At 46.6% G+C, this 21124-nt stretch overlaps 1 protein-coding gene across 1 annotated transcript in view; it reads right to left on the bottom strand.

The window, feature by feature from the left end:
• Positions 1-21124, bottom strand: part of DCAF8 (DDB1 and CUL4 associated factor 8) — a 67826-nt gene that overhangs the window by 35050 nt on the left and 11652 nt on the right. Inside the window, exons 2-4 of the mRNA XM_082275901.1 lie at positions 18751-18842; positions 8456-9138; positions 409-549 (exon numbers count right to left, since the gene is read on the bottom strand). Of these exons, the coding sequence (XP_082132027.1) occupies positions 409-549; positions 8456-9138; positions 18751-18799 (873 nt within the window). The 5' untranslated portion in view covers positions 18800-18842. The remainder of the gene's footprint in view (positions 1-408; positions 550-8455; positions 9139-18750; positions 18843-21124) is intronic.

Here is a 21124-nt window from a genome sequence, read left to right as displayed (position 1 = left end):
AAGGAAGAGAAGGAGAGAAGGAAGAGAAGGAAGAGAAGGAAGAGAAGGAAGAAGGAGAGAAGGAGAGAAGGAGAGAAGGAAAGGAAGAAGGAGAGAAGGAAAGGAAGAAGGAGAGAAGGAAAGGAAGAAGGAGAGAAGGAAAGGAAGAAGGAGAGAAGGAAAGGAAGAAGGAGAGAAGGAAAGGAAGAAGGAGAGAAGGAAAGGAAGAAGGAGAGAAGGAAAGGAAGAAGGAGAGAAGGAGAGGAAGAAGGAGAGAAGGAGAGGAAGAAGGAGAGAAGGAAAGGAAGAAGGAGAGAAGGGAAGGAAGAAGGAGAGAAGGAAAGGAAGAAGGAGAGAAGGAAAGGAAGAAGGAGAGAAGGGAAGGAAGGAAGGAAGGAAGGAAGGAAGGAAGGAAGAAGAGCCACATACCTTGTGAGAGGCTCCTTTGTGCTGCGCCACCCTCTTTGTATTCTTGCAGCACTGGGTGGCAGAGAGCTCAGCAACACGTACCTGCCCGTCACGGGCACACATGGCAATCGTGGAGTCCCCGCTGTTGGGCAGGAATTTTGCCTGATGAGAAAGGGAAAAAAGGTTAGAACGAGACCTCTGAGGGAGAAAGAAGCAGATTCCTCTTCAAATGGAGAGGCGTTGTGCATAGTAAAATAAAAGTCCTCAAAAAGAAGATCTGAGGGATGTGTGAAGACTCAAACCTTATTTGCAATCAGCCAATTCTCAGATTTACTGGTTGTTCATGAAGTTGCGGTTACAGGTATGGTGACGACCACCAGTGATCCTGTCGACAGTGGAAATTTACCAGCAAAAAGATCACTAAACAGAAAGTGCTTACGTGATCCTATGGTGTTGCCCCCTTGCTGGTCAGACCAACAATATATTGAAGTCACTTCCCCCTCACTGGTGAGATTCTGCTGCATTTTGGCCAATGAGGGAGCAACACCATATGAGCAGGGGAGACCTCTCTAAAGTTGCTGGCGAGATTCTGCTAGCGAGACCTGGAGCCTATACAGAGAACTAAATATTCATCTAAAGCAGGAGTCTTCAAACTATGGCCCTCCAGTTGTTCAGAAACTACAATTCCCATCATGCCTAGTCATGTCTGTGAACGTCAGAGTTTTACAATGTCTCATGGGATGTTTAGTCCCGCAACAGCTGGAAGGCCGTAATTTTTTAGGAACCCTGAATAAAGCAAACGCCCCGCTTCGTAAGAAATAGGTTCCCAAACAAGACATATAAAAGCATTAGAAGCACCAACCATTTTTCACAACAAACTAAACCTCAAACATTGTGGCTGCTTAACATAGACACTATATGGCCAAACGTTTGTGATCACCACGCCTATATTTTTTTTCAATGAAGGGTCCCGCTTACAACATACAAAGATGGTAGACCAAAGGTAGACAACCTTTAGAGCTCCATAAGTGTTGAAACTAAAAATCCAGTCACGCCTCTGCCTTTGGGGAGTCACGCCTCTGCCTTTGGGGAGTCACGCCTCTGCCTTTGGGGAGTCACGCCTGTAGTTGTCAGATTTTTGCCATATCTCATGGGATTTGTAATGTCACCACAGCTGGAATGCCGAGGTTCCTACCTCTGTGGTCACAGTTAGGAGAAGGTCCACATCTGTTCCAGCATGACTGTGCCCCTGTGTACAAAGCTAGCTCCATAAAGACGTGGTTTGACCAGCTTGGTGTGGAGGAACTGGAGTATGCACAGACTTGAGACTTTACTTTGCTAAACACCTTTGGGGTGAACGGCAAACCAACTGCAAGTCAGGTCTTCTCATACAGTATTCTGTCCAGTTCTGGTCGCCAGTCCTCAGGAGGGATGTGTTGGAGCTGGAGAGAGTCCAGAGAAGGGCAACTAAACTAATTAGGGGATTGGAGGACCTTGACTATGAAGAGCGTCTACAATCGCTCAATTTATTCTCCCTGGAGAAGAGACGTCTGAGGGGGGACATGATAGCAATTTATAAATATCTTAATGGGGATCCCAGCTTAGAAAAAAAGCTGTTCATTCGAAGGGATTGCATGAGGACTCGAGGGCATACAATGCGATTAGAGGAGAAGCATTTTAACCACAGGCAACGTGGGGGGTTCTTTACTGTTAGGGCTACAAGATTGTGGAATTCTCTACCACAAGAGGTGGTTTCTGCGGGTAGTATGGTGGCTTTCAAAAGACTCTTAGACTTACATCTCAAGGATCAGAACATTCAGGGGTATGTGAGATGAGTACAGCCACACACACACCTACACAGGTTGAACTGGATTGACTATTGTCTTTATTCAACCTCACCTACTATGTAACTATGTAACTATGAATTAGTACTTGACCTCCGAAATGGTGGACAGCTACATACAGACATGGTTTGATCAGCTTTGTGTGGTTTGCACAGACCTGAAAACTCAACCCTACTGAACACCTTTAAAATTGATTGGAACCCAGGCGTGTGTGACAGCAACCAGGTGAGGAGTACAAAGACAAGTGTGTCTTCCTACAGTCAAGCATGGTGGTGGGAGTGTCATGGTCTGGGGCTGCATGAGTGCTGCCGGCACTGGGGAGCTACAGATCATTGAGGGAACCATGAATGCCAACATTTACTGTGACATACTGAAGCAGAGCATGATCCCCTCCCTTCAGAGACTGGGCCGCAGGGCAATATTCCAACATAACGACCCCAAACACTCCTCCTGAGGCTGAGGGTAAAGGTGATGGACTGGCCAAGCATGTCTCCAGACCTAAACCCTATTGAGCATCTGTGGGGCATCCTCAAACAGAAGGTGGAGGAGCGCAAGGTCTCTAACATCCACCAGCTCTGTGATGTCATCATGGAGGAGTGGAAGAGGACTCCAGTGGCAACCTGTGAAGCTCTGGTGAACTCCATGCCCAAGAGGGTTAAGGCAGTGCTGGAAAATAATGGTGGCCAAACAAAATATTGACACTTTGGGCCCAATTTGTACATTTTTACTTAGGGGTGTACTCACTTTTGTTGCCAGCGGTTTAGACATTAATGGCTGTGTGTTGAGTTATTTTGAGGGGACAGCAAATTTACACTGTTATACAAGCTGTACACTCTAGGGCTGCACGGTATTTGGTTTTCAACGATATATATCGCGATATTTCTATGGGTGGAATGCAGAAGACACTGACAGTGTGGATTAGGCAGAGTCGGGACTCACAGTGGTGATAGGAGGTAGAAGAAGTTAGAACACAGCCCGACATGAGTGGATGAGTGGAGCAGCCACAGCTCCTCACTGTTGTCCTGTCTGGAGCTCAGGATCAGATGGTGACCCGTCAGGCACAGGGTCCCGCCCACTGGCGGGTGGAAGTGTCGGTACAGGACCACCTTGTCCACCCAGGGGGTTTTGATCAGCTCTGCGAACTCCATAGCGGACACCGGAGGATCCCCGTCACCTTCCTCTCATCACCGGTACTACACCTGACACAGCGCTCCCCCTCCCTCACCGGAGACGAGTTTCCCCTTGCTTTCGGCTATGATCCCAGCTCTGCCTCTAGTCTCTAGCCGACCATTACTCGGCCCTGCTCTGCCCATTGTCTCTTCATTGACTCCATTTACAACACATTACAGCCTGATCCCGCCCCCGTGCGCGCCCCCGATGCCGCCAGGAGAGACAATGGGCGGAGCAGGGCGGAGTAATGGTCGGCTGGAGACTAGAGGCAGAGCTGGATTGCATCGGGCTGGAGGGGCGGAGTTCCGATCACAGCCGAAAGCAAGGGGAAACTCGTTTGTGTCAGCTGCCTGCACAATATTGTGTCTTCTATGAATATCGCCCACGCCCGCAGAACGATAGTCGATATCACATCGACTATCGTTCACAGCCCTAGTACACTCACTACTTTACATTGTAGCAAAGTGTAATTTCTTCAGTGTTGTCACATGAAAAGATAGAATAAAATATTTACAAAAATGTGAGGGATGTACTTACTTTTGTGAGATACTGTACCATATATCTCTTCTGTCTGTTATTCTCAGAGTGGTTTAGAGATTTTGCTCCTTAAACCATATAGTTGGTTATTTAGCTTTACCACTGCATATAGATATTTAGGAATAAATTGTCTTTTTTTAAGGTTCTGATCCGATCGAAATAAATCGGCCAACTAATCGATTATGATAATAATTGTTAGTTGCAGAGTATATTATATATACACATATACACACACACACACACACACATATATACACATATATGTACGTGTCATTGGTTTTCATACATACACTATATTACCAAAAGTATTGGGACGCCTGCCTTTACACGCACATGAACTATAATGGCATCCCAGTCTTAGTCCGTAGGGTTCAATATTGAGTTAGCCCACCCTTTGCAGCTATAACAGCTTCAACTCTTCTGGGAAGGCTGTCCACAAGGTTTAGGAGTGTGACTATGGGAATGTTTGACCATTCTTCCAGAATCGCATGTGTGAGGTCAGGACTCTGTGCAGGCCAGTCAAGTTCCTCCACTCGAAACTCGCTCAGCCATGTCTTTATGGTAGTGATACACTATTACTAAAGCCAACACTGGCTCTGGTTGGGCAGTGCTCCACAAAACTAGGGCACCCCTTAAATTGGGGGTAAACTCAGAGCTGAGAATCCATATATTGTCAGTCCAATGAGAGTGTTAAGCAAATATCCAAAAGTTCCAATGTTTTAAAGAAAAAAAAAAAAAACAACAAACAATTCAAAAGCATTTTAGGAGACAGACACCGCCTTCATCTGGAATTTTGACTGTGCTTAAATGGACTCAAAGAAGCAGATGGATCTGTAGTGTGGTTTTCTACTTGAAGGCTGGTTATACCAGTGTTGAGAGAAGAAAAAGAAAGAGAAGAAAAAAAGAAAGAGAAGAAAAAAGAAAGAAAAGAAAAGAAAAAAAAAAAAAAAAAAAAAAAAAAAACTTTTTTTACTTTAGGGTATTCTTGTGGAGGGATCTGGGGGGTCTAAAAGACCCCAAATCCCTCCCCTGCACTTAAAAGCATTCAAAACGCCAAGTTTGGCTGTTTTGAGTGCGGTCATTTTTTTAATCTTGCGCCAAGTACCCGGAAGTGATGTCATGACATCACTTCTGAGTTTTTGCATGGAGACCCGATCAGAGCCAAATGCGGCTTTGATCGGGTCTTCTCTACGGCGGCCGTGCAGGCTGGTTGCCCGGGTCTCCCGGTTTGACAGGAGACCCGGGTGAGCCGCGGAAGGCGGCGGGAGGGGACGTCCCCTCCCGCTCCTTGTAATGACAGCCGAGCGGCTTCTCAGCCACATCGGTTGTCATTACAAGACAGCTGTTACAAGACAGCCGACCGTCGGCTATGGACGCCGGTACCGGGGTGGTGCCTCTAGCTGCAGGCATCACTCCGGTACAAGCACTTTCCCAAAATATCGTTAACCTCCGATATCAGGGAAAGTGCATATCGGCCCTCGATATATCGGCTTTGCAGCTAATCGGTCGATCCCTACTCTGCACTGACCCCCCTCATGGCCATTCTAACCATGCCCATTAATGGTTACCTCCCACCTTTTCTGAGTAAATGGGAGGCTGACTTGGGCCTCGCACTTCGAGGGACATCTTGTTCTTCCCCCATATTTCTAAACTCTCAAGCCAGAAGCTCATGACCCCAATGCTTCTCTGCCGGTTTCTCTTAGCTGAGTGTTGAGGTCTTACCTTGCCTTCCTGTTGGCAGCCATCTTGGAAATGTGCAGACTGCCGTCTTTTATAAACTCCTGTTTGCATCATCACTTGCCTGCTGCCTGGGTGTCGCTCAGTGATGATGTTGCACACCTGACACACACATGTATATATATTTATCTATATCTATATCCTGTTGGCTTGCAGTCCTTTGCCCTTGTGTTTGTGCGCCAAGGTGCATCACTGCTAGCAGTCTTCTGTTCTCCGTGTTCCTCCGAGTATGACCTGGCTTGGTTGACGACTTTTCTGGTTTTCGATTGCCGATGGCGGGGGTCGCCTGCCGATGGGGAGACGACCACCGCCATCGGCAGACGACCACCGCCATCGGCAGATGACCACCGCCATCGGCAGACGACCACCGCCATCGGCAGACTACCACCGCCATCGGCAGACGACCACCGCCATCGGCAGACGACCACCGCCATCGGCAGACGACCACCGCCATCGGCAGACGACCACCGCCTCTGGTCTCAAACCCGGCTTGGATGGCTACCAGCTTATAGCTTCTGGATGCCTACCTTCTCTGGACTTGACACCGGCTGTTCCTGATTTTGCTCCTCACTCTTGCTGTGCGATTATGGTTGTTGCCCTCAAACTGCTTTATTTTACTTGCATCTTCGTGTGGTCTGGTTTCCTGGCACCCTGACACTGAGATTGTGGCGCAGGCACCAAAGAGCAGATTCAAGAATGCCTGGACAGGTACGTGCCCGATAGTAAATGTAAGGAGAACCCCTCACCCTTTGGTCGGCTTCGGCTGACCATAAGGAGCAGGGCGCGACCAATCTTTTGGCTAGGTGGACCCGGGTGCGCCTTGCCCCAGTCAGGAGTCTTGCACCTCGTGGGGGTCAGGGATGGGGCCTCTTTTTTTGGGTACCATATGACACCCCAACTGCCTTTTTTTTGTTCACTTTCTATGTTATACAAACAATTTTATTTTTTTTATATAGGTACAGTTGTCCAGCTGGGACCAGTGTAAGTATGTATCTGCCATACCTGTTGGGATTCCCTCGAAAGCTGGAATTAGAGACTGCCACTTCAGTGTTCCCCCACTAGCTTCCAGATCCCATGTCGAGCGGCTGCCCAGCTGCATCGTTGGAGATCGGACATTCAGCAGGGGTATCTTTCATTAAAACCATTTTGCATGGTCTCAATAAATGCAAAACAATCTCTAATTGGACGAGCTTGAAAGCAAGGCGGTGAAGTCACAATTATTACCTCCCCCAATCAGAGAACACTTTGCATTCGTTAATAAAACCTAGTGTTCCGCTTGACAACATTCAGGGGTGACCTGTGCACAGTAAGCAGCAGGGCAGCCACAAGACACAGGACAACAAATCACTGAAGTAGTAATCACTACTACAGCGATTTGCAACTTCCAGGGGCATCCCACAGCTATGGCATTTAACATACCAATCCAGACCAGGAGTAACAACGCACATAAAAAACGGTCATAACCTGGAATCCAGCTTTTAAAAAAAACTCAAGTTCGCCTTTAAAAACAGGGAGTACAAAGTTTAAGGTCTCCATACACGGAAGATAGCTAAAAATTAAACGCATCTGCCTTTACATTTTTTTTTTTTATTCCTTTTTAAAATCGGAGTTCCGGCCGCAAAATCGTTACATTCGATTTTGTGGCATCCGCTTCCTTATTGTCACCTGAAAAAGAATTGGATATTCCCAATTTTTTTTTTTTACTTACCTTGTTTCAGAAGAAAATAGTCACCTTTCCTTCCACTTCCTCCCTCTGTGGCCGTGGCCCGCGCCGTCACTTCCTGTCCTGCAATGCATCCTGGGAGCTCATATTCATCACTCCCAAGAGGCAATGGGCAGTGACGTAGGCGGCCGGCCGCTCCTCTCATCGCGTGATTTGCACACAGGAAATAACCCTATGGAAACCCTTACTATGCCGATCGCATAGTACTGGGCATGCGCGAGATTTCGCGCTGCATTCATCGGCCCCCTCCAGCTAGAATCAGGAAGCAGGGCATACATTTGCATACTGCGGCTTCGGGTGACCAGGACAAAGATGGCAGCGCTCAGCAAACTTTTTATAAAGCAAGATTTTATGATTGCCAATTATTAAACTGTCTAAAACCGGATTAGCGGATGTATGAAGGGCGGTGGATCACTGTTTGGGAAGTATTTATAAAAAAAAAATACCCGATTCTGTGGCCCGGAACTCCGCTTTAAAGTTTCTATGCAGATATTTTACTTCTTTGACTATTTGTTTGAACATTTCATAAATATTTAAAACCATGAAACTTTGCTTGCAAAACGCATGGTGGTGGGCAGCCTGTGCACAACGGACTAAGCTTAAATTCCCGCCTTTAGGGAGAGAAATTGTCCCTCTCGACGTGACGCTCTACAATCTGTGTAGTTTTATCTCCCTGGACTTCTGCCGCTCTTACTTGGAACTGGAGGAAAGTGGTAAAAATATAGCAAAATGGGTAAAATGTCAAGAAACTTTGCTTTCAAACACATGGTGGTGGGCAGCCTGTGTACAACTGACTAAGCTTAAAATTCCAGCCTTTGGGGGGGGGGGGGGGGGAATTGTCCCTCTCCACGTGACTCGCTACTACAATCTGTGTAGTTTTATCTCCCTGGACTTCTGCCGCTCTTACTTGGAACTGGAGGAAAGTGGTAAAAATACAACAAAATGGGTAAAATGTCATTGGCCTTAGTGAATAATTGTAAAAGGTTGATTGTTTTGTATTGAACATTATAAAGATATAACAAGAAACAAAAACCCAGGAGTAGACATGTGTGCATACCTGAAACACGTTGCTTTTGTGGCCGCTCTCAAACTCTAGAACAGGCTTTTTCCTCACCCAGTCCCAGACGACCACCTTGAGGTCATCGCTGCCGCTTGCCAACCAAGTGCCCCTCTGGTTGAAATGCAAGGTGTTGACACAGCCGAGGTGCCCATCCAGACCGTGCAAGAGCCTGAACCTCTGGACGAACCCGCGCCCCCCGCAGGCATCGTAAATGAAGCGCCGGCTGGTTCCGATCTCCCTTTGCCTGAGCGCGCGGATTGCTCGCCACCGAGGTCTGGACAGAGGTGTCTTCTCCGAGGACACCCAGTCTTCCAAAGCCCTTTCATCGTCAGAAGAGTCCTGGTCATTGTTGGCTCGCTTTTTTTGGCCTCGTTTGCGGAGTCTGTCTTCCTCCTCCTCTTCTTCCTCTTCCTCCTCCTCGTCGTCATCCTCCGAGTGTGAACGGTCGTTTCCGCGGTTCTCATCGTTAATTGAATACAATCCGGTATCGTCCATACTGTCAGAGTCCTTGTCCTCCACTGAGCTCTCGGAGCTACTGTCCCTGCTTTCAGCTCGGTTTGTGCCCGTCTCGTCTCCGGTGAGACTGAGGCTTACGTCCGAGGCTTCCACCTCAATCCCCGATGAGTTCTCCTTCCCTTCTTCTGCCCCAGACATGTCTTCTGGGCTGCTGGAGATGCTTCCTGAGTAAGAGAAGAACCAAGGTTGTATGAGATAAAGGGAAGCATCATGGGATCACCAACAAATAAACTATTTGAATACATAAGTAAGCCTACACACAAATCAGTTGTTGGGGCCAAATGGGTAGTGGTGAGAAAACTGATCTAAAGATCTAATATCAGATCTATTATGAATATCCAGAGTTATCAATGACTGGCTCATTCATTGAGCTACCCTGCTTTGGTGAGGGTGCTCACTTACACCAAAACACCCCCAAAAGGGATGGGGGTGGGGGCTTGTCTTGAGAAAAGTCCAACCAAACAAGGAGCAGTAGAAAAACTACACTAATGGCCAGAGTCCAACAGAGCCCAAAGTGAAGATGTTTGAATAGATCAGTAGAACACGTTTCGGGGGCAGATCTCTTTATCAGGACTCGTGTATTGCATCATCTCAAATGAGTTGCACACTGTACAAACTGATAATTTTGGCAGATTTATTTACACACGCATACATACATACATATATATATTATTGCAATTCAACTCAAGCTATATTTGAGATCATACAATACCCAGGACCTGATGAAGGGAGTGCCACAACCCTCAAAACACGTTTGTTTCTTTTCAGATATTTATTTAAAGGCCCGCTCCAGGATAAACCTAAATCCCCCCCCCCCCCCTCCTCTTATCCATGCTTACAGTCTATGCTTTGCCCTCTTACAATGTAAAGCCAGCAATACTCACCTAATTAGGCCATCCGTGTTCCTTATCACCACCAGTATTGGGGTGGGGGGGGGGGGGAGAAATCGCTAATCCAGAGCTGCGATGGCACCTAAGGAGACCACCAGTGCCCTACATCCCACTGTGATGACGCCAGGCAGTCTAGGAAGGGTGGGGGAAAGCCAATCCAGAGCCGTGATGGCACCTGGAGACCACTAGTGCCCTATTCTTACATAGTTACATAGTTAGTGAGGTTGAAAAAAGACATCAGTCCATCCAGTTCAACCTATGATGTGTGTGTGTGTTTGCTTTTAACCGTACATTGTATACCCCTGTATGTTGTGGTCTTTAAGGTGTCCATCTAATAGTTTTTTGAAACTATCAATGCTCCCTGCTGATACGACTGCTTGTGGAAGAGAATTCCACATCCTTACCGCTCTTACAGTGAAGAACCCCTTACGCACTTTAAGGTTAAACCGCCTTTCCTCAAGTTTTAGTGAGTGGCCACGTGTCTTATTGTATTCCCTTTCTCTGAATAGTTTGTTCCTTATGCTCGGGTCGCCAGTACAGTATTTGTACATTGATATCATATCCCCCCTCAGTCGTCTCTTCTCCAGAGAGAATAGGTTCAGTGCTTGTAGTCTTTCCTCATAGCTGATGTCCTCCATTCCCCTAATTATTTTTGTTGCCCTTCTCTGGACTTTCTCCAGTTCCAGCACATCCTTCCTGAGGACCGGTGCCCAGAACTGGACAGCATACTCCAGATGTGGCCGGACCAGAGTCTTGTAGAGTGGGAGAATAATCTATTTCTGGAGTGAATCCCCTTTTTTATACAACCCAGTATTCTGTTGGCTTTGCTTGCGGCGACTTGGCATTGCATGCCACTGCCAAGCCTGTTGTCTACCAGTACCCCCAAGTCCTTTTCCATCCTAGACTCACCCAGAGGTTCCCCCCTAGTGAGTAGCTTGCTTTCTGGTTTCTGGCCCCCAAGTGCATTACTTTACATTTTTCAACATTAAACCTCATCTGCCATGTAGTTGCCCACCCCATTATTTTGTTCAGGTCCGCTTGCAAGGTTTCCACATCCTGCCTAGAAGATATTGGCATGCTTAGTTTAGTATCATCCGCAAATACTGAGATTGTACTAGATATCCCCTCCTCTAGATCATTTATGAATAAATTAAACAGGATTGGTCCCAGGACAGAACCCTGGGGGACCCCACTTTCCACACCCGCCCAGTCTGAGTACTCCCCATTAATCACCACCCTCTGTACTCTCCCCTGGAGCCAGTTCTCGATCCAGGTACTCACCTTACAGTCCATACCTACCTTCCTTAGTTTTTACAGTAAGCGTTTGTGGGGAACGGTGTCAAAGGCCTTTGCAAAGTCCAGATACACCACATCCACAGGCTTTCCTTTATCTAGGTGGATTGGTTTGGCAAGAACGATTTTTCATGAATCCATGCTGATTACTCTTAGAATACCGTTTTCATTACTAAAGTCTTGTATGTGGTCCCTTAACATGCCCTCCAAAATTTTGCAGACTACCGATGTTAGGCTGACCGGCCTATAGTTACCCGGGATACATCTCCCCTGTTACTACATGGGGCTCTCTAAGAAGGGTGGGGGAATTGCTAATCCAGAGCTGCAATGGCACCTAAGGAGACCACCAGTGCCCTACATCCCACTGATGACGCTAGGCCCTCTAGGAAGGGTGGGGAATAGCCAATCCAGAGCGGTGATGGCACCCGGAGACCACTAGTGCCCTATTATTCTCCTGTGACCACATGGTGCTCTCTTAGAAGGGTGGGGGAATTGCTAATCCAGAGCTGCAATGGCACCCAAGAAGACCACCAGTGCCCTACATCCCACTGTGATGACGCCAGGCAGTCTAGGAAGGGTGGGGAATAGCCAATCCAGAGCTGTGATGGCACCTGGAGACCACTAGTGCCCCATTCTTCTCCTGTGACTACATGGGGCTCTCTAAGAAGGGTGGGGGAATTGCTAATCCAGAGCTGCGATGGCATCTAAGGAGACCACCAGTGCCCTACATCCCACTGGGATGATGCCAGGCCCTCTAAGAAGAGTGAGAGATAGCTAATCCAGAGCTGTGATGGCACCCAGGGAACCACCAGTATCTTACATCCTCCTGTGACTATGCCAGGCCCTCTAGAAGTATCCACATCAAAAAGGCAGTGACAGAGACACCTTACTCCTGACTGGGCAGAAAGAAAGAAAGAAAGAAAGAAAGAAAGAAAGAAAGAAAGAAAGAAAGAAAGAAAGAAAGAAAGAAAGAAAGAAAGAAAGAAAGAAAGAAAGAAAGAAAGAAAGAAAGAAAGAAAGAAAGAAAGAAAGAAAGAAAGAAAGAAAGAAAGAGAGAAAGAAAGAAAGAAAGAAAGTTAGCCCCATTTTTTTGTAGAATATGAGAGATGAGGTTATGCCGAGTAGATAGATACCCAACATGTCATGCTTTAAAATTGTGTGCACGTGGGATGGCAACAAACATCGGTACTTAAAAATCTCCATAGGCGATGCTTTAAACGAGTTACAGAGGAGATCTAGCACTAGAATTATTGCTCTCACTCTATCGGGGCGAGACCTCACATGTGTGGTTTAAACACTGTTTACATAAGTGGGTGCGACTTATGTGTTCGCTTCTGGGCACTAGCTCGGAGAGACGGGACACTTAAATTTTTTTTTTTTTTTGTTAGCACTTTTATTCCTATTACAAGGAATGTGTCGGATGCCGCCCTGGCTACGCTCCATTGCACGGGTCCCGCCCTGGCTACGCTCCTCTGCACGGGTCCCGCCCTGGCTACGCTCCTCTGCACGGGTCCCGCCCTGGCTACGCTCCTCTGCACGGGTCCCGCCCTGGCTACGCTCCTCTGCACGGGTCCCGCCCTGGCTACGCTCCTCTGCACGGGTCCCGCCCTGGCTACGCTCCGTTGCACGGGTCCCGCCCTGGCTACGCTCCGTTGCACGGGTCCCGCCCTGGCTACGCTCCATCGTCGGATCCCACCCTGGCTACGCTCCATCATCGAATCTCACCCTGGCAACTCTCCATCATCGGATCTCACCCTGGCAACTCTCCATCATCGGATCTCACCCTGGCTACTCTCCATCATCGGATCTCACCCTGGCTACTCTCCATCATCGGATCTCACCCTGGCTACTCTCCATCATCGGATCTCACCCTGGCTACTCTCCATCATCGGATCTCACCCTGGCTACTCTCCATCATCGGATCTCACCCTGGCTACTCTCCATCATCGGATCTCACCCTGGCTACTCTCCATCGTCGGATCTCACCCTGGCTACTCTCCATCGTCGGATCTCACCCTGGCTACTCTCCATCGTCGGATCTCACCCTGGCTACTCTCCATCGTCAGATCTGACCCTGGCTACTCTCCATCGTCGGATCTCACCCTGGCTACTCTCCATCATCGGATCTCACCCTGGCTACTCTCCATCATCGGATCTCACCCTGGCTACTCTCCATCGTCGAATCTCACTCTGGCTACGCGCCAACGGGTATGCTCCATTGTTGGATCTCACCTAGATGAACAATGTCACTGCCCCAAACCATGTGACAATGTTTGGGTTGGTACCTAAGCACTGTCACATGGGGGAGGTCACCAGCTCTCCCCTACCCAGCAACAAAGTGAGGACTGCAAAAAAAAAAAAAAAAAAAACAATGGAGGTGGTGAGGAAGGGCAACTGGGTGAGTGTACATTTCTAGGGTGGGGTGGGCCATCAGGAGACCCTGAATGGTAGGTACTGCTCTAGTGCCTCTAAGACTGGACATTCAGATTCTTGCATGACCCTGGATGTGACCGATTCTCTAAGCTCATCCTTCATTCCGTTCTTATGGAAAGCACAAACCTTGGATAAAGTACACCATGACATTTCCAGATTTGGGAGAATGCCAAAATATCCTTAACACCTTGCCATCAAGCTGAAGTTATGTAGGGAACAGTAACTGCATTTTTATAACATCTAAATCCCTAAAGCATTGTACGGGACCCGGTACAAGGAAAGGCAGCACTGTACAAGTTCAATGGCTAATCAATCCCACATGTGTGAACCAACAGGTGGGTCTTCAGTACATTAATAGGTGGGGGGGATGGGGACTCCTGGACTGACGCAATCGATAACCTTCACTGTGCTGGAGTGAGAATCGAGAAGGCTCGTGCCATATGACTTCTGAGATGCCTAGGCACTAATCACATGATTAAAGGGGGCCACTGACTGATCAGCTCAGCCTGAATTTTTGTTTTTTTTTCTTAACGAGTAATGGCGGCGATCTGCGATTTTTTTTGTGGGACTGCGACATTGCGGCGGACAGATCAGACCCTTGACTGACATTGACACTTTTGGGGGTACCAGTGACATTACTGCAGTAATCAGTGCTATACATATGCACTGTTACTGTAATAATTTCACTGGCAGTGAAGGGGTTAACTTCCATACCGTCCATACCAGTATAGATCCTAACCCATTACCCAGTCCATACCAGTATAGATCCAAAAACATTACCCAGTCCATATTAGTATAGATAGCCAGCATTATATTTTTCTACATTGATATCCGATGCGGTTTCAAAGCAAAGTGTTTTTTTTTTTTTAAAAGAAATATAATATATATATATATATATATATATATATATATATATATATATATATATATATATATATATATATATATATGTATGAAGAGAAGACAATTTTATTTTGGTACAGTGTTGCATGACTGCACAATTGTGCGTTAAAGTAACGCAGTGCTGAATCACAAAATTATATATATATATATATATATATATATATATATATATATATATATATATATATACATATACACACACACACACACACACACACACACACACACGCCAGGGAGCAGCTGCTGCAGGGGAGAGGAGGGAGCACCAACAAAAGCTGGACTTTGGGAGCCTATGGGTGACTTCGCTGCTCCTGGACCTTCACCCAGTTCTGTTACTTCCCTCCACTCCTTCCATCCTCTGTAGGTCTGGCCCTGCCTTCCCATACAAGTCAGTCACCTTAGGCAAATGACATGCACACTGCCGCTGTGCCTCCTGGGATATGCACATCACATATTCCAGGAGGCATATAGCTTCCATTCAGAAAAGAAGGGGTGGGGCTATCAGCGTGTCATTGGAGGCCTGTCCACTGAGCCAAAAAGAGCTGGCTGATCTCTCGATGACGTCAGAAAGAGCTGGCTGATCTCTTGATGACGTCTCAAAAGATCATGGTGGCGCATAACGGAGCTGAGACCGGGCATGAGAGGACCTCTGCGTGACTTCGCTGGATGGGCATCTGAAAAGGACTGCAGATACCACCTTAAACACACAACATATGGGCTGTGCAGAGCCACTTTAGGAGTTGTCGTCAAGTGCTTGCTTACATGTGACCGGATCGGAGCAGATTAAGAATAGGCAAATACACAGATCTTTTTTATACAAGTTAGGTGGAGGGGGTGGGGTAGAAACATTTTTTTTTTTTAAGAAGAAATTTACAGCCGTGGCCAAAAAGTTTTAAGAATGACACAAAACAGTAACTTTCACAAACTTTGCTACTTCAGTGTTTTTAGATCTTTATGTCAGATGTTACTTTGGTATACGAATTTAAGTGTCAAAGGATTTTATTGACAATTGCATTGAGTTTATGCAAAGAGTCAATATTTTCCAGCGTTGACTCTTTTTTCAAGACCTCTACAATTCGCCATGGCATGCAGTCAATCAACTTCTGGGCCAAATCCTGACTGATGGCAGCCAAATCTTCCATAATCTATGCTTAGAGTTCATCAGAATTTGTGGGGTCTTTTTGTTCATCCACCTCTTTGAGGACTGACCACAAGTTCTCAACGGGATTAAGGTCTGGGGAGTTTCCTGGTCATGGACCCAAAATGTCGATGTTTTGTTCCCCAAGTCACTTCTTTATCACTTTTGCCTTAGGGTAAGGTGCTCCATCGTGCTGGATAAGGCGTTGTTCCTCACCAAACTGTTCTTGGATGGTTGGGAGAAGTTACTCTCGAAGGATGTTTTTGTACCATTCTTCATTCATGGCAAATTGTGAGGATTGACCACAAGTTCTCAATGGGATTAAGGTCTGGGGAGATTCCTAGTCATGGACCCAAAATATCCAGGTTTTGTTCCCCAAGCCACTTAGTTATCACTTTTGCCTTACGGAAAGGTGCTCCATTGTGCTGAATAAAGGCATTGTTCCTCACCAAAATTTTCTTGGATGGTTGGGAGAAGTTACTCTCGGAGGATGTTTTTGTACCATTTTTTATTCATGGCAAATTGACCACAAGTTCTCAACGGGATTAAGGTCTGGGGAGTTTCCTGGTCATGGACCCAAAATGTCCATGTTTTGTTCCCCAAGCCACTTCGTGATCACTTTTGCCTTATGGAAAGGTGCTCCATTGTGCTGGATGAGGCATTGTGCCTCACCAAACTGTCCTTGGATGGTTGGGAGAAGTTACTCTCGGAGGTTGTTTTTGTAAATTTTCTTCATTCATGGCAAATTGTGAGGATTGACCAAAGGTTCTCAACGGGATTAAGGTCTGGGGAGTTTCCTGGTCATGGACGCAAAATGTATATGTTTTGTTCCCCAAGCCACTTCGTTATCACTTTTGCTTACGGAAAGGTGCTCCATCATGCTGGATGAGGCATTGTTCCTCATCAAACTGTTCTTGGATGGTTGGGAGAAGTTGCTCTCGGGATGTTTTTGTACCATTTTTTTTATTCGTGGCAAATTGTGAGGATTGACCAAAGGTTCTCAACGGGATTAAGGTCTGGGGAGTTTCCTGGTCATGGACGCAAAATGTCCATGGTTTGTTCACCAAGCCACTTAGTTGTCACTTTTGCCTTACGGAAAGGTGCTCCATCATGCTGGATGAGGCATTGTTCCTCACACTGTTCTTGGATGGTTGGGAGAAGTTACTCTCGGAGGATGTTTTTGTACCATTCTTTATACGTGGCAAATTGTGAGGGTTGACCACAAGTTCTCAATGGGATTAAGGTCTGGGGAGTTTCCTGGTCATGGACCCAAAATGTCGATGTTTTGTTCCCCAAGCCACTTCGTGATCACTTTTGCCTTACGGAAAGGTGCTCCATTGTGCTGGATGAGGCATTGTTCCTCACCAAACTGTTCAAGGATGGTTGGTAGAAGAAGTTGCTCTCGGAGGATGTTTTTGTACCATTCTTTATTCATGGCAAATTGTGAGGGTTGACCACAAGTCCTCAATAGGATTAAGGTCTGGAGAGTTTCCTGGTCATGGACCCAAAATGTCCATGGTTTGTTCTCCAAGCCACTTTGTGATCACTTTTGCCTTACGGAAAGGTGCTCCATCATGCTGGATGAGGCATTGTTCCTCACCAAACTGTTCTTGGATGGTTGGGAGAAGTTGCTCTCGGAGGATGTTTTTGTACAATTTTTTATTCATGGCAAAAAGTGAGTGAGCCCACTCCCTTGGCAGAGAAGCAACCCCAATGGTCTCAGGATGCTTTAATGTTGGGCATGACACAGGACTGATGGTAGCACTCATCTTCTCTTCTCTGGAAAAGGTTTTTTACGGATGCCCCAAACAATCAGAAAGGGGAATTATCAGAGAAAATCAAATTACTTTACCCCAGTCCTCAGCAGTCCAATCCCTGTACCTTTGACAGAACATCAGTCTGTCCCTGATGTTTTTCCTGGGGAGAAGTGGCTTCTTTGCTGCCCTTCGACACCAGGCCATCCTCCAAATGTCTTCTCCTCACTGTGCGTGTAGATGGACTCACAACCTGCCTGCTGCCATTCCTGAGCAAGCTCTTCACTGGTGGTGCCCGATCCCGCAGCTGAATCAGCTGTAGGAGATGGTCCTGGCGCTTTCTGGACTTTCTTGGGTGCCCTGAAGCCTTTTTCACAAAACGCAGTGGAAATGTTTTTCATGGGATTAAGATCATTTTCAAGGCAAAGAGGGACATTGCAATTAATCTGATCACTCTTCATTCCATTTTTGGAGTATATGCAAATGGACATCATAAAAAACGAAGGCATCAGACTTTGTGAAAAACTGGAATTTTTGTACTTACCGTAAAAACCTTTTCTCTGAAGTTCATCGACAGACGCAGCTCCATATCTTCTTAGACCATTGGAGGAGCATAACCCAATGGTCTAAGAGGATATGGAGCTGCGTCTGTCGAACTTCAGAGAAAAGGATTGACAGACGCAGCTCCATATCTTCTTAGAGCATTGGAGGAGCATAAACCAATGGTCTAAGAGGATATGGAGCTGCGTCTGTCGAACTTCAGAGAAAAGGATTGACAGAAGCAGCTCCATATCTTCCTAGACCATTGGAGGAGCATAACCCAATGGTCTAAGATGATATGGAGCTGCGTCTGTCAATCCTTTTCTCTGGTGTTCGACAGACGCAGCTCCATAACATCTTAGACCATTGGAGGAGCATAACCCAATGGTCGAAGACTCTAAGATGATATGGAGCTGCGACTGTCGAAACTTCAGAGAAAAGGATTGATAGACACAGCTCCGTATCTTCTTAGACCATTGGAGGAGCATAACCCAACGGTCTAAGAAGATATGGAGCTGCGTCTGTCGAACTTCAGAGAAAAGGATTGACAGATGCAGCTCCACATCTTCTTAGACCATTGGAGGAACCTAACTCAACGGTCTAAGAAGATATGGAGATGCGTCTGTCAATTAATGCTAGAGAAATTTAGATGTGGGTCATTCTCAAAAATGTTTGCCACGGCTGTAATTTGGAATTTCTTCATGAAATACAAATAAAATTTCCTTTTAGGATGACACATCTTCCTTTCAATTCCCCGTAATAATGAAAGAATGGACAAAAAGCATACACATCTACCAAAACAGCAAGAAACATATACAGGCTTACCGTTGGTTAGATCTGTCTTGCCTTCTGCCATCTCTCCATTAAATGACATGGCAACCCCCCTCCGGAAGCTGGGACACTAAAGTGCAAGATACCTGAAACAGACAGACAATATGAGCAGGATTATACATGGTTTAGCACAGGAAGCAGCATCTCCATTGCTGGTAGAAAAAACAGATATACCAGAACCTGGGACATCACCGGGATAAAACAGAGGCTCTGTCTCCCTGAACCAAATCTTGTATAAATGCTGCCCATTAACACACTAATGTGCATCAGGACTCAAAAAGAGACAATGTGCTATAATAGAAGGGTTGAATATCCCCAAGTAGTACCGTGTAAAATACCCCATGTCTATCACTTTTCCTGAATAATAGAGCACTTCCTGGTACGTGGGTGTGCCTAGGCACACAGGTATAACTGCAATGTGAAATCTAAGGCACTGCTGCCTCTAACTGCTAGTCTCAGAAAATTTGGGGATGTCTACTGTGCTGCTCACTGCTCTCCTTGCTGGAGGCACTGCAACAAGGAAGCAAAGCCCTGCCTCTACCAAGATGGTAGCCTCCAAACAGACGCAGTAATGGGGAAAGATCAGCTCCAGGGAGACCATTAGCATTACTAGTGACATTACTGCTGTTTTTCTTGCTGGAGGATGTCCCATGAGGAAGCAAAGCCCTGCCTCTACCCAAGATGGCTGTCTTAACACAAACAGTGCAGACCAAGGCATAATAAGTCAATGAGGAAAGATCAGTTTCAGGGAGACCACAGGCAATACTAGTGGCATCACTACTGTGCTGCTCACTGATTTCCTTGCTGGAGGATCTCCCATGAGGAAGCAAAGCCCTGACTCTACCCAAGACTGGCTTCCACACACAATGCAGACCAAGACATGGTAAGTCAGTATTTGGGAAAGATCAGCTCCAGGGAGACCATAGGCATTACTAGGGACATCACTGCTGTGCTGCTGTTTTCCTTTCTGGAGGATCTCCCATGAGGAAGTAAAGCCCTGCCTCTACCAAGATGGCTGTCTTCACACAGACACAGTGCAGACCAAGGCATAAAATAAGTCAATGAGGAAAGAACAGCTCCAGGGAAACCACAGGCATTACTAGTGACATCACTACTGTGCTGCTGTTTTCCTTGCTGGAGGATCTCCCATGAGGAAGCAAAGCCCTAACTCTACCAACCAAGAAGGTGGCCTCCACACACGGTGCAGACCAAGGTATGGTAAATCAGTAATGGTGAAAGGATCAGCTTCAGGGAGACCACAGGTAATACTAGTGACATCACTACTGTGCCGTTCACCTATTCTTGCTGGAAGCTCTGCCATGGGGGGGAAGCAAAGCCCTGCCTCTTCGAAGATGGCCACTTCCAGAAAAAGAGACCAAGGCATGGAAAGATCAGCTCCAGAGATACAGACAGTACTGGTGCCTAGTCCTTTGTCCCCAGGCTGACATTTTTTGGGCACCACCTCCAGACTTTAGTTTCTCTTTTAGGGCTTGCTTACACTAGCGGCTGAAGGGCAGTAACGCCCCACAGTTGAGCTGGCTTTTTACTGTCTTCTCCCCCCCCCCAAACTGCTCCCTCTTTAATTGCAAAAGCAACAGCCAGGGGTGTACACGTGCCATGGCTGACGCTTGGCTACAAATTCTACCCCCTGCTGCAATCTATTTAAGTGAATGCAAGCGCCCGCAACCGTGTGCAATGCATGAGGTTGCAGTGTGCTAGTACGGGGTTCAACAGGCTAAAGCAGGCAGTAAGGAGGAAATAAAGTGCCCCCTCACCGCCTGTTAAATACCCTCTGAAGTTTCAATAAGGTACTAGGTTTCTGAAGATTCAATAAAAAGGTACTAGCTTACATGGTTCAGTGTTTACCACTTCAATACCAGGAGCTTTCGCCCCCCTTCCTGCCCAATTTTCAGCAAGGTCACACTTTGAATTACTATTGCACGGTCATGCAACATTGTACCCAAATCAAATTTTTTTAAATACGTTTTTTGATACAGATAGAGCTTCTTCAGGTGGTATTTAATCATCACTGGGGCTTTTATTTTATGCTAAACGAAAAAGAACGAAAATTTCTGTTCTAAAAAGTTTGGCAAATAACTCATATTAGTTCGCTGGTGGGCTCTAGTGGGGCTGCGCTGGTGGGCATTGATCGGTGACACCATTGTACTCAGTAAGCTCTGTCAGACTTGCCAGATATTGGCCTCGCACAGACACAGTATGAGGAAAGGATTGTTTACATGAGGTCAGCTGCGATTTGACACAGCTGATCACATGGTAAAGGGCAGCTGTGATTGGCCGTTTGGACCCAGCTGATCACAGATAGGGGGTAAAGAACACAGTGGTCATGGATAGTGCCCAATGAAGACCC

Source organism: Pelophylax lessonae, assembly GCF_965119305.1.
Source record: "Pelophylax lessonae genome assembly, chromosome: 13".
NCBI classification, from domain to species: Eukaryota; Metazoa; Chordata; class Amphibia; order Anura; family Ranidae; genus Pelophylax; species Pelophylax lessonae.
This window is presented reverse-complemented; position numbering and strand designations above follow the sequence as displayed.